The 12193-nt window shown below is 41.2% G+C and overlaps 1 protein-coding gene across 1 annotated transcript; it reads left to right on the forward strand.

Moving 5' to 3' along the window:
• The first annotated feature begins 7939 nt into the window (after positions 1-7939).
• On the forward strand, positions 7940-10635 carry LOC124991409 (testis-expressed protein 38-like). Its single transcript, XM_047562159.1, has 2 exons — positions 7940-8297; positions 10076-10635. Exons 1-2 carry the CDS (start codon positions 7940-7942, stop codon positions 10633-10635), a joined length of 918 nt encoding a protein of 305 aa, XP_047418115.1.
• The last annotated feature ends 1558 nt before the right edge of the window (positions 10636-12193 follow it).

Raw genomic sequence — 12193 nt, forward strand, 5'->3', positions numbered from 1 at the left:
GCGTGTTCCATTTGTAGTTTGGGCAGTCTGAGAAGGAGTTGACGAACTCTGACTTCTCTCCTGCTACCCTGGGAGACGTCCTAGGGGTTTTGGTGCCCGATCCGTCGGGACTTGTTTGGTGCCCGATCTGTCGGGACTTGTTTGGTGCTCGATTCGTCGGGACTTGTTTTTGGCCGGAGGGGCTTGCACTCTCCGACCAAGACGCGCAGCGCTTGTAATCTGTTGTCTGATCTATGTTTTCTTGTGTCCTGTGCCTGTTTCTTAAATTCCTTTTTTTACCAGCAAGACTGAAATGGGGCAATCCATGGTGACCCCTCTGAGTCTCACCCTCGATCCTACAGACCTAGGTTAATGATTTTTGATCAGTTCTTTTTATCCAACTCGAGTTATTTTTAAACATCTGCTACATTGCAATGGAGATGAATATTACAAGGCCTTTAGTTTTGTGCTAAATAGCGCGCATAAAAATTAAATTTTTTAAAATGGATCCAAATACTTTTAATTCACGTGATTTAAAGGTTCAATTCAAATTGGGTAAACTAATGAAAGTAAAATGTCTTTGAAAATAACTCACAAGTCTCTAGGTGGTCAAGCAAATAAAATATTGATGTTAATAAAATGTCTAGTATCAATTGTTCCTAGGACTTTTCTTCAACAGGAAAGAGCAAATACTGTTCAGGACACTTGCCTGCTTTCTTGGTTTTTACAGAATAAGTGAATTAGAGTTAACATGTATGGGACTACTCAAATGTGTTTGTTGGTGACATCTGATTAATTTGCAAAGTTAAAATGCTAATTGTTAAATAACATCAAGTACTCTTAACTCCTTAAATTCCATGGGGTATCATACTCAAACATTATTGGTGTTTTCATAGGTTAGTAAATAAAAGGGTTGAAACTTGCTTTGTGTCATCACTAAACTAAAAACAAAGTTACTAAGAGTTATGTCCTAACAAGTTAACAAGTGCAATTCTATATACAAAGGGTCCCAAAAGTTTCAACTGTGTTTCAATTAGAGTACTATAAACAACAAACTATTTAATCTTATTAAAATAGAGCAATTTATCTAAATTCAGAAATTTCATAAGAGTTGTTTCAGAATGTGAACAAAAAGGGGTCAACAAATAGGAAAAAGAAAATAAAAGGTTCTGGGTATGGAAATATATTTAGTAAAAGGAAAAAGGAAATGTTTCTGGGTAAGAAAGTGCTTGTATGATGAAATACATGAGGGTCTAAGTAAGTGCTAAGAAAGTCTGTGTATGTAAAGGGCAAGTTTCAACAAGTTTGCATGTAACTAAGTTGGTTGTATGTATGTGAGACAGCTAAAGCTATTTAAGGTTTTTCCTAAGGTGAAATACTAATGTTCTGATATAAACCAAAGTTTAATCTATATGGTAAAATAACAAGGATTTCTTAGAAACACTAATTTACTCTTAACTTTGTGTCTATTAAGTTTTATTCTTTAGAACAATTAGTCTTAAAAATTGGGGTGTATACAATTATGGTTAAACAACTGTTAAAGTATAGTACTGTGTTACAGAGTCTAAATTTTTCTTTAAAAAACTAAATTTGGTAAGAAAAAAAGTGTCAAGGTAATTGTAAAATGGTTTCTAGTTGTATATTAAATGTGTTCATATTTTTCAGGTATACAAGTTTTTAAAGCAGGAAATTTATCGAGCTGCTATTCTCCAGATAAACTTGTCTGTAATGGTAATCTTAAGCTTATAAAGAGTAAATTTTATTGGGGATCAATTTCTATCATTTAATGTTCTATTATAGGACCTGCTATCAATGGGGTATGTGTAAAATTTGTTACTTTTTACACTGAGATAAAGAACTTCAAATTTAAATGTAAATGTATATCTAAGAGTTACTGACAGCCTGATTTGTTTAAAGGTTCATATTATACAAGGTAAAAGCATTTTGCTACACAAAAGAAAAGTTAAAAGCTCTCTCAGCCTTTCTTTGATTGATTCCTGTTTTGGATATAATGTTAGACTGTGTTAACTAATGTTCATATGGACTCAGAAATCAATATATATAAACTTCTTAAATGACAATTTAAGAAAGAGTATAATGCATTATAGCAAAAATGGGACAACAATGACTGAGATTGGGGTCCCTGACTTCATGACTGTAGCATGCCTGGTGCCTGGAAGTGTTCCTGTGTAGGAGCACAAGATGCCTAACTGCTGTGGCAGTAACCTCCCTGGGGAGGCTCTGTACAGGAGTCCTATCAGCTCTTACATTGATATCAGGCACACAGCTCTTGGGCAGAAAGAAATTGTTTTGCTAGATAACCAGTGTTTCATCAGTTCCCTTCTCTAGTTCCTGCCCACCTTACAGTAACTTTGGACAGTGGACTTATTTGAGAGCTACACAGAGTTCCTAACATTGCACTTTGCAGTTGTGGGAAAAAGTTGCATAGATGGTCTAGTCTCTGTAACTCTCCTAAAAACAAAGAATAATGCTTACATAGTCTTTAACTTAATAATAAGACATGTATAAAGATTGCTAACATAACTCTTTAGATCTACATTTCCATCAGAGAATAGAGCTCCATCTGATCTCAGCTTAATCTTCAAAATCTGTGTTTATAAACCTTTATTTTCTAATACTCCTTTGACCCTCACTGAACTTGAAAATTTGGTCATGCTGGTCATGGCAAAAGGGGCAAAAATTAGTTGTAGGATTAGAACACTTAAGGTCTGTAAAGAGCCATGCCTTACCTGAGATAAGGCTCTGCCTCCCACCTTACTGCATGTTAGAGTGACTCCAGCTTATTTATTTGTAAGTCAGACTTCAGCTTATTTAAAGTTATAATCAAAAGATTGGGTTTTTTTTTGTAAAATTACCATGATCTCAAATAGGAAATATAATGTGGTTCTCAGTCAAAATTCAAGATAGCTATTATACAAGCAGAATATATTTTTACTCTTGCTAATTTCATTTTGTAAAACTGTTACCTATTAATGTTTTGCAGAAGTAGCTGCTTCAAGAACACGCAACCTAGGTAACTTATGATAATAAGCCATCACCTAACAGATAGTGGTAACAGATATCAGAACAGATAGTGGTAACTTCCAGAACTAATGCAGACTCCAGTTAGATAAAAGGGTAAATAACTGTAAAGTTATGGACATTAAAGTTAAAGCCCAGTACTCTTACTTTATGACTGGTGAAACTGGCTTGCTGGATGATTAAGATCAAACTTAGAGATTGGAATTAAATACAGAAGGCAAGATAGACCAGTATTTGGATCTTTTGCCCTCAGTCAGCCTGAACCCAGGGAATAAGAGAACTTCTCTAAGGAGCTTTGCAACTCTGGGTCACACAACCTCCTGATCAAGGAGATTGTTGAGACTAGAGGATGAAAAATCACTCAGTGCATCTGCTGCAGAGGAGGGTCATGGAAAAAGGGAGACATCCCTTAATGCTTCCAAAGGAAGTCACCTCATCAAGGAGACCCTACCTAACCAATGGCACTGGTGGAGTTAAGAAGCTGCCCTTAAGTTCTCTACAAGTGGCCCCTGTGGGAACTCAGCTGACTCTTTAACAAGACAGGAACCAGGTCAATTTGACCAACTTGATGTTAGACACCCAGCAAAACAGTTAAAACCAAAATATAACCATTCTTGGGCATTTAAGAAATAACAGTTAAATGTAACTTAAGATGTACACTTGTGTTAGTCCACTAGAATAAAAACTGGAAGCTACAAATGAAAGAAAGATTCTTCAGCAAATGTGCCTGATAACTATCAAGAGAAACTGCCAGAGTCAGAAGTTTTTAGTCAGTTTAAGGCCTGCAGACCTTCCTAAGCTATACAGGTAGACTTGATCTATGTTTGCTTGTATGATTACCTAGCCCTAAGTAACAGAAGTATAGAGCTCTCTACTAAACACAGGTTATACCAATAAAGGGATATTTTACAAAATCAGATGACTTAAGTAGCTTAACTATATTTTTTGGGATATCTATGACATTAAGAGTTAAATGTTGTGTTTACATTCCTGATAACCTGGACAATGTTAAAGTTCCCAAATAAAGGCCTTGTCCTTTCCAGCCTTTGCTAGGTCTAGTTATGGGAACAATTTCTCAGTTCTTCCACCCGCCTGGTGAGAGATTGACTTCTGTCATTTTCATGATACTCAGTGGCATGCTCCAGATGCTGCAACATTTACTTTGTACTAATTGCATTTCAGTACTCATGTCTTTTTGTTCTTCTATCATAGAAGCACCCACCCCCAGATGACTTTACAACCTGCTCTTCCCCAATCAGACTTCTACCTTGGACCCCTCGATTGACCCGATTTTTAAAAAAGGGAACTCCAAACTGCTTGCCCCTCACTGCCCCCTTTCAGCTTCGAAGCAGCCAGAATGACCGACGCCCCCTTTTCCTTAAAGCAGTTGGGAGTTCCTATAGCTAAAGGGGGGAATGAAGCCAGAATTAAGGACAGGTAGTTAGTGTAGAAATAGGGAATCGGGTCAATTCGAGGAAATGGAGGCCATAAAGCCATCTGCCTTTGGAAGTTGGAGACTGCCCCTGGAAGAATGGAATGTCAAGGATCTCCGGAGCCCATTGATGACCAAATTTACCTGCCTTTATCAAGGACTGCAAGCAAGGAGATGCTAATTAATGCCCCCTGGGCCCTTACCTGCCTGAATCACCTTGGCCCTCCCCCTGCCCTTGGCTTCTCACTTATGCAAAACCGGGCCTAGTCACGAAGGCAGGAAGGAGAGAGAGGTAAGGGGGGAGAGAACTGGAGAACAAAAGAGACTTTAACCTATAAAAGATGTAGGGTGCGCTCACTTCTTGGGACTTTTAGAACATCAGCATAACCGAGGCAGGATGGACAAATGGATATAAGATTCTATCCATGATAAAGAAAAAGGGGGGAAATGAAAGGCCCCAGCTCTTTGTCTTAAACCCATGACCTAGGACACTCTACCAAACCCCCCCCCCCCCCCCCCCCCCCCCCCCCCGGGAAGGTTGCACGGCCTACCTGGAGGTCGTTAAACTGATAACTAGGTTAAGAAAGAATAGGGCGGTTGGGAAAGCATAGATCATCGGGTCCCAGGGAGTGCCTGAACAATCAGGAACTGATAAGCGGGAACCAGGAACCATAAAAATACCAAGAATACCAAGTAATAATTGTGGATTTTTTTTGGGATATAATAACCTTACCCTTCAAGTAACCTATGTGCTGTGTACGTGCTGGATTCAAAATAACCAATAGGAAACCTGTTGCTTACCGCGCGCGCGAAACCTGCCCCTTTACCCTATAAAAACCTGTACCCCAAAAAGCCCGGTGTGCCACATAACCGAAGCTCCGGCTGAGGTTTTGCTGCGCACCCGCAGGCGCCTGTGTAACCAATAAACTGCCTCTTGCTTTTGCAGCCAGTGATTACGTGAGTTCTTCCTTGGACAGGGGGGCTTAGGGTCTTTCAGAGTCATGGGGACACATGATCTACAGTGGCGAGCCCACAAACAGCTGAAGATTCCTTGTCTCTGTGGCTTCATGCTACAACAAATAAGATAGCCGGATAGTTTTCTAATCTCACTCTTTTGCCAGACTGGGATATTATATGTAAACCAGCAAATAAAAGGTCTTACAGTGAATCAAGCTTTCATAATTTTCATACATTTTTATTACTTAAAAATACTTCAATAATTGTTTTGAAATTAATTTTTTTCCATTGATATATAAAAACATAAAAAGGTACATATTCTGGGGGTGACATGTGATGTTTTGATACATGTATATATAATGCAGTGTTTAAATTAGGCTAAATATATCTGTGTCCTCAAACATTTATCATTTTTATGGTGCAAACATTCAAATTACTTTCCTCTAGCTTCTTTTGTGTTGTTTTCCTGGTGATGGGGTTTGAACACAGGGATGATTCAGTACTGAGTTATGCCCTCAGCCCTTTCTTAGTTTTTTATTTTGGGATGGTTTTGATAAGTTGCTGGGACAGTCCTTGAACTTGCAATCCCCCTACTTGGGGCCTCCCAAGTAGTTAGGATTAAGGCATGTGCCACCCCCCCCATCTCTTCTAGCTTTTTGCAATGTACAGTTCATTATTGTTATCTATAGCCATCCTTCCAGGTAATAGAGCACCAGAAATTCTGGATTAAACTGTGACTTAGGACCCACTGACCTACCTTTTCCCATCCCTCCCACCAAAACTCCCCAATCTCTGAAGGAACTTTCTGAGGGAAGCATAGTTCAATGGCCAATTTTCCAAATAAGAAAGAAAAATGAAGAATAAAGAACAAATTGTTAAATTGATATGTGAGTCTACAATATAACTCTAGATGTAGGTAATTTTAATAATCCATAACTTTTCAGTGTTCCAAATAAACAATACAAGATAGTTAATATTTACTTTCATTGTTTTGACAAGTGTAGTAATTCTGTTGTATTCCAGTCCCAGGTTACATGTTGGGATGTTCTGGAGCTGCCTGCACCCAGGTCCACATTGTCCTTTAACAATTTCTCTGCAATTACTGTGCTTCTTCATTTTATGTATTCCTCTCTGTGCATCTGGGTGAGCAGCTTCCCAGGAGGTATTAGGATTTCATTGTGACTAAACATGATTAAATATGTCATCTTTATTTCTTGCTTTAATGAATGCTTTAAGTAATGGATAGAATGAAAGAGTATGATAATCTCATTTTTTCACTGGTTTAAAATGGACTAAAATTATATTTAGAATTTTACCCATAGAAATATGATCATGTTTTAAAATGAAGGGAGCATATTAAAAAGGCATAATGAAGGTGAATATTGAAATAGAGTAGGAAAAGGGTAGATTAACAATTGACATCAAGACAGAGAATCCAGATCAGTTTGCCTCCTGGACACCAAAGGAAGCATCCAGTGGGCCCTCTGCTCCTTCTTTGTGGCTTTGCCTCCCACCTGAGTGCACAGTCATCAGTCACTTGCATTATTATTTTTTACATTATTAAGAGATTCAACTACTTCCCCAGCAACACCAGCATCACTGCTTCCATTTCCTTTGATATGATGCTGTGGACACAAGAATTTCAAGTACAGTGGGAAGAATACCAGTTCCAACAATAGTCCTGGCTCTGTCAACTGGTGGGCAGCCTTGGACACACATTTTTTCCTATGCCTCAGTTTCCTCATCTCTCCAGGGGAACCAGCATCCTTAAGTTCAGTTTTGTCTGTGTGGGTGCACCTACATCCCCTAACCACAGTCGGAAGTCATCCCAGCCCACCAGGCTCAGCTTCTCTCTTGGCCACAGGTTTTCCCATGACTCCTTTCCAGCAGGCTCTTTTGATGCTCACTTTTTATTCAGGATCAACTTTTTCAAATCTTTTCTCAGTTTCCTCTTGTGAGAAATAGAAAGTCCAGTGGTCTATTTTCAATTACAGTATTTAGCCTTAAGTGTTATATTGGGATATAAGAAAGGCAGTCAGAGGGGAAATAGCAGAGTGGAAAGTGACAAAATAGCACCAGAGCCCATGGATGTGGCAGATCCAAAATCCATCACCTGAACATCCCCTTGACAAAGGGGAAGGTAGGGGAAGAGGTCAGTCTGACCAACAGAGATAGAAATCTCTCTGTTAAGAAAAGAGTAATTTCGGTAAGTAAGAGGTACACAGGTGTCAGAATGCATGCACCCCAAGAATACTTTTCCACCACAAGAGAACAGAGGAAGGGAAGAACAACTTGAAGGTATATGCCCTTAAAATATCTCAATTAGCCAATTGTATATATTGTACCCCTGAATTTGTTTTAACAGGTCAAGGGTCACAGCTGCCTTAGAGATAAAAACAGGTGGACTGCCCACCTGGGTGTGATTGCTCTGCAGACCTTATTTGGTAGCACACGCTTTTGCAGAAGTACTTTGCTTTTACTTTGCTGGGCTACTTCTGAGCACGAGTATGATTCCTCATGACACCCAACATGTCTAATATTCTGACATCTGAAAAGTTGGGTGTTGTAAGTCATGTCATTCTCTTTCTGATGACTGTAAATACAAAATCACAGCTCCTAAACTTTGATGAGCTGAATGGGGGTGTGCTGACCACAATTGAGCAACAAGGAACAGGCACAGCTCCCCTTCCTGATATTCTGTGTGGTCACACCCTGGCTCCTGCCCAGGCAGCCTGCAGGAACCTCAGGTCCACTGGCAAACCCCCGGATCAATGGCAACCACTGCCACAGCAGCCACCTATTTCTTCCCTTGCCTTCTTCACAGGTCCTAAACAGACCAATAGAAATTCATCAGTCACTGTAAAGGAGAGGACACCTGGTTCCCAGGGTGAGAGGCTAAGAAATTTCCAGGGACCACCTGCAGACTGGAGGAAGTAGTCTGAGTGAGAGGGGAAGTCACTGTACATTTGAGCAGAGTAACATGATCTAGTCATAAAAGGATCATTTTGGCTACTGATAAAGATAGGAGTAACTAAATAGTGCCAAGGCGCCAAGTCAGGACCACTGGTACAACCTACTGGGATGCTGAGCTGGCTTTGATTAGAAAATGGCTTTCAATCTGAGCTGATCATTAATGACGCAAGCTGTCTCAGGAGGTGGTAAGTCAGTCCCTGAGTCAAAGGAACCATGAGGGATGGGTTACTGAGTAGGGAAGTTGTGCCCTCACTACTCAAGCATCTGATAGGAGTTGGATTAGACAACTCTCCAAGTCTCTTCCAACTGGAGATAATGTGGTTCTGGGAAATCAACTGAATGGACTATTTGCCTGAGGTATGGATGGTTGACCACCTGGGAAGATAAGGAGGTGTACAGTGGTGGAAATGTGGGGAGAGGCACTACTGAGTGAAGGAGCAGCATGAGCCAAACTCCAGAGGTGAATACATAGGGTCTTTAGGGAATCTGACCTGACCAAAATGGAAAGGTATATGAAGGATGGGGAGGGAGATGAAGCTGGAAGGAGATACAGGAACTCATGGGGGAGAGCTCCCACAGGGCCTGATGATGCTGAGAAAACACTTTGCCAGACCTTGTTGAAGAAGCGAAAGAGAGACTTGTAGGAGCCAAAGCAGCAGGTTTTGAACACTTGGATCCACTGAACAGTTTTTTTCCCTGACACCTTGGTCAGAAACTTCTTGAGGGCACATGTGCCCAATGTTCACTGTGCTCCTTGCCCAAGTCCCCAGAGAAAAATGTATCCAAATGGCTTCCTAACAACCAACAACATAAATATAAGTTCACGAGTATGTGAGCGCCCTATTCTGGGGGCTCTTTTGTGACCTCACCATAAGATGTTGGGACAATTCTGGGGTGGACCAGTATTTGATGGAAGAGAACTATGCTCATGAGATGCCACAAGATGGTGTCCCTTTCTTCCATCAACTCAGAGCCTCTCCACAAGCACCAGCCCTGGAATTCCCAGTGCTCAGAACCTGGTGACATCATCTTTAGGCAACAATGGGGCTTGGACCTTCCAAAGACTCCCATTGGTGGACAGATTAGTGGGGGGAGTTCATTCTTTGCCGAGTCATGGACCTGGTAACAAGTCTCAATGGTATGGATCCTCAGAACCTGGGTCTTCCTGGCAGTAAGTATCCCTTCAGTCCTTTGAAGAGACAAACTTTCAGGGAAGATGCTTTGTATGGATGCGGTGGTGGCTGCCTGCATGGAGTGCTAAATGGTTAAGAGACAGACTCCTCTATGTAACTAAGGAGTTTTACAAGAAGAGACCATGTTCTCCCCAATCAGAAAAGATACATTGGTGTCCTTGTCATGTGGTTCCTTGAGGGTCATGCCCTTAACTTCAGTTTATCAGTCTGAGGGATTGGATGGGTCCTGGACTGGGAGCCAGAAGGCCTGACTGAGTCTGGGAAGGTCATGTCCCCTCTAGACCTAGTGTCCCTTATCTCTAAAAGGCTAACATGGACTCTTAGGCTCCCTGCAGACCTAGCTTCAACTGAATAATAAAATGATGAGATAGGTCTTTAAGGAGGGAGGGAGGGAATGGATGGATGAATGAGCCAAATCAAGGAGAGGAATGAGAAACAGTTCAGGTCCCAAGCCAGTGCTGTGAGTCAGCTGCCTCTTTTCTTTCTTTTACTGCCTCAGCCTGGGTCTCACTATTCGTTGGACTCATGGGACTGTGTTGTGTGATTACCGGTGGCTGCATTACATTTCTGCACTGGAGGAAGAAGCTGCGGCAGGAGAGGCGTGCCCAGCATTGGGTGGAGGTGATGAGAGTTTCCTCCTTCACTTACAGCCCACACTTATACTGGCTAAATACCCAGAGACGTCATGGTATCGACGCAGTTATCAACATAGATCCTTCCCCAGCTATTACCAATATGGAGATGAAAGTGCAGATCCCAGATTGTCTGTGGGAGACAGACACCCCTGAAGACAGGGGTTATGGTCACAAAGGCAGCAACCCCAGGGCAGAGACCCCTGTTGCTATGGAAGCTGCTCTGGTGGTCTCATGGCAGCTCCTACCAAATAAGATGACACAGCGCCAGACCAGATCCCCATTCCCAATCCCCATCTTTCAGGAGATACTCTTTGCCCCACCCCTCCACAAAATGCCTCCCATGCTGGAACGCTCTGCCTCCTACCCGATGGACATCTATCCTCAAAGGAATGTCCATTCCCTTCCCACACTGGCCCTGAAATGAACTGTTTCAGTGTGAAACTTTTTGATTCATATATTTAGCCTCCACTCACTGAAGGCAGTCATGTTGACACACAGGGCCCTGTTGAATGTTAAGTTATTAAAGATTTTTGGAAAAGTCAGTCTGTTGTGTCTCATTTGCTGGTAGGAGGACAATGTCCTTCCCCTGTTTGATGGTGGCACAAGTCTAACTAATACAATGAGAACTGGAGGTTGCCTTTGAAGAGACACATTGAATCAATACTTGTGGATGAGCTCAGTTCCCTCCATCCAGGATTTAAGCTCAAACATGTGCAAGACCCTGGGCTAGGTCCCCAAAGGCAGTGCTGTTCTGCAGGATGGTAAATTCAATTGCCAAAAGAATGACAGTTGCTGAGGACACACAGGTATGACAGTCCACAATGGCTATGCCACTGGTCAAACAAGTCATCATGAGGCTCGTGAACCACACCACACTCTGGGCCGAATGAATGATATCTATGGTACATTGATTCTGAGACAACGACTAAGACACAAGAGCAATGCAAAATGGCTATCATGAGTCTTCTTACTGATGACAGGTTCCAAGGGCATATGCCATTACTTTTTTTTCTGTTTGTTTTTGCTGAGCCACCTCTCCAATTTGCATCTGCCTGGCATTAAAGTTCCTGGTCTTTCCACCAGGTATTCTTTCCCTAATCATGTCTTGTTAAACCATATGTGTTGAATGCTTTAGTATTTGCAGAGTGTCATCAACTTGGTCCACAGATTGGCTTAGAGGAAGTGCTGGTGAAAACATCCTAAAATTATACACAGAAATACATTTATAGTGTATTTTTGGCTACCCAAAAGTGAAGAGTCACTCTATTACATGGGAATACTTTTTGGAAATGGTCCTTAAAAGAGAAAAAAATGTAATTATTATCTATTCAGTCCCAGGTTAAAGATGAGAAAGCCTGGTTCTGGCACAAACATTTTGCCATTTACTTGGGAAATGAGCAAACCCACTCATCCTTGTTGCTCTAAACTTTAAATGTAGACTTCCCCGAGAGGAATTACCAGTTTTTGCCTATTTTGTGGAGTGTTGTGTGTATGTGTGTGTGTGTGTGTGTGTGTGTGTGTGTGACAGAGATTGTGATTCTTGACACTTAGTAAACATAGTTTATTTCTTTTCTTTTTTTTTTTTTCTGTGTGGGCTGAAGGGATTAGGTCCAGCAACTGAACAGGAAGCCTTAGCCCTATCTTTATGACCTCTGTCCACCAATGGCTTTTAAGCCTTTTTCTTTTAAATTTTTAAAGTAAGCAAGAATTTTCTTTTCCCTTTTATAAACATGATCTTGTAACTCAAAATATATAATGGGACTAAGTGGTTCTTCTCTGGTTGAACAGGGGCAGAGGTTCTCTCATTCTGCAACTTGTCCACTCTTATTCTTGTCATTTTCAACCCTGCACATGCCTAAAGTCCAAGACCTACAGTCTTCACTAGAACACTGCATTGTGTCCACCATCTGTCAGCCCTTGCTCTCAAAGAAGGATGGAATCCATAAACATAGGGATCAAAGCACATTTTTTGTTCTCTTAAG

Source organism: Sciurus carolinensis, chromosome 8 (genome assembly GCF_902686445.1).
Source record: "Sciurus carolinensis chromosome 8, mSciCar1.2, whole genome shotgun sequence".
Classification (NCBI taxonomy): domain Eukaryota; kingdom Metazoa; phylum Chordata; class Mammalia; order Rodentia; family Sciuridae; genus Sciurus; species Sciurus carolinensis.

Bases quoted from the DNA above. Each gene is read 5' to 3' on its own strand.
- LOC124991409 (XM_047562159.1), top strand. From the start codon at position 7,940: ATGTCTAATATTCTGACATCTGAAAAGTTGGGTGTTGTAAGTCATGTC. The intron at 8,298-10,075 runs GTGAGAGGCTAA...TTACTGCCTCAG, and splicing joins GAGGACACCTGGTTCCCAGG to CCTGGGTCTCACTATTCGTT.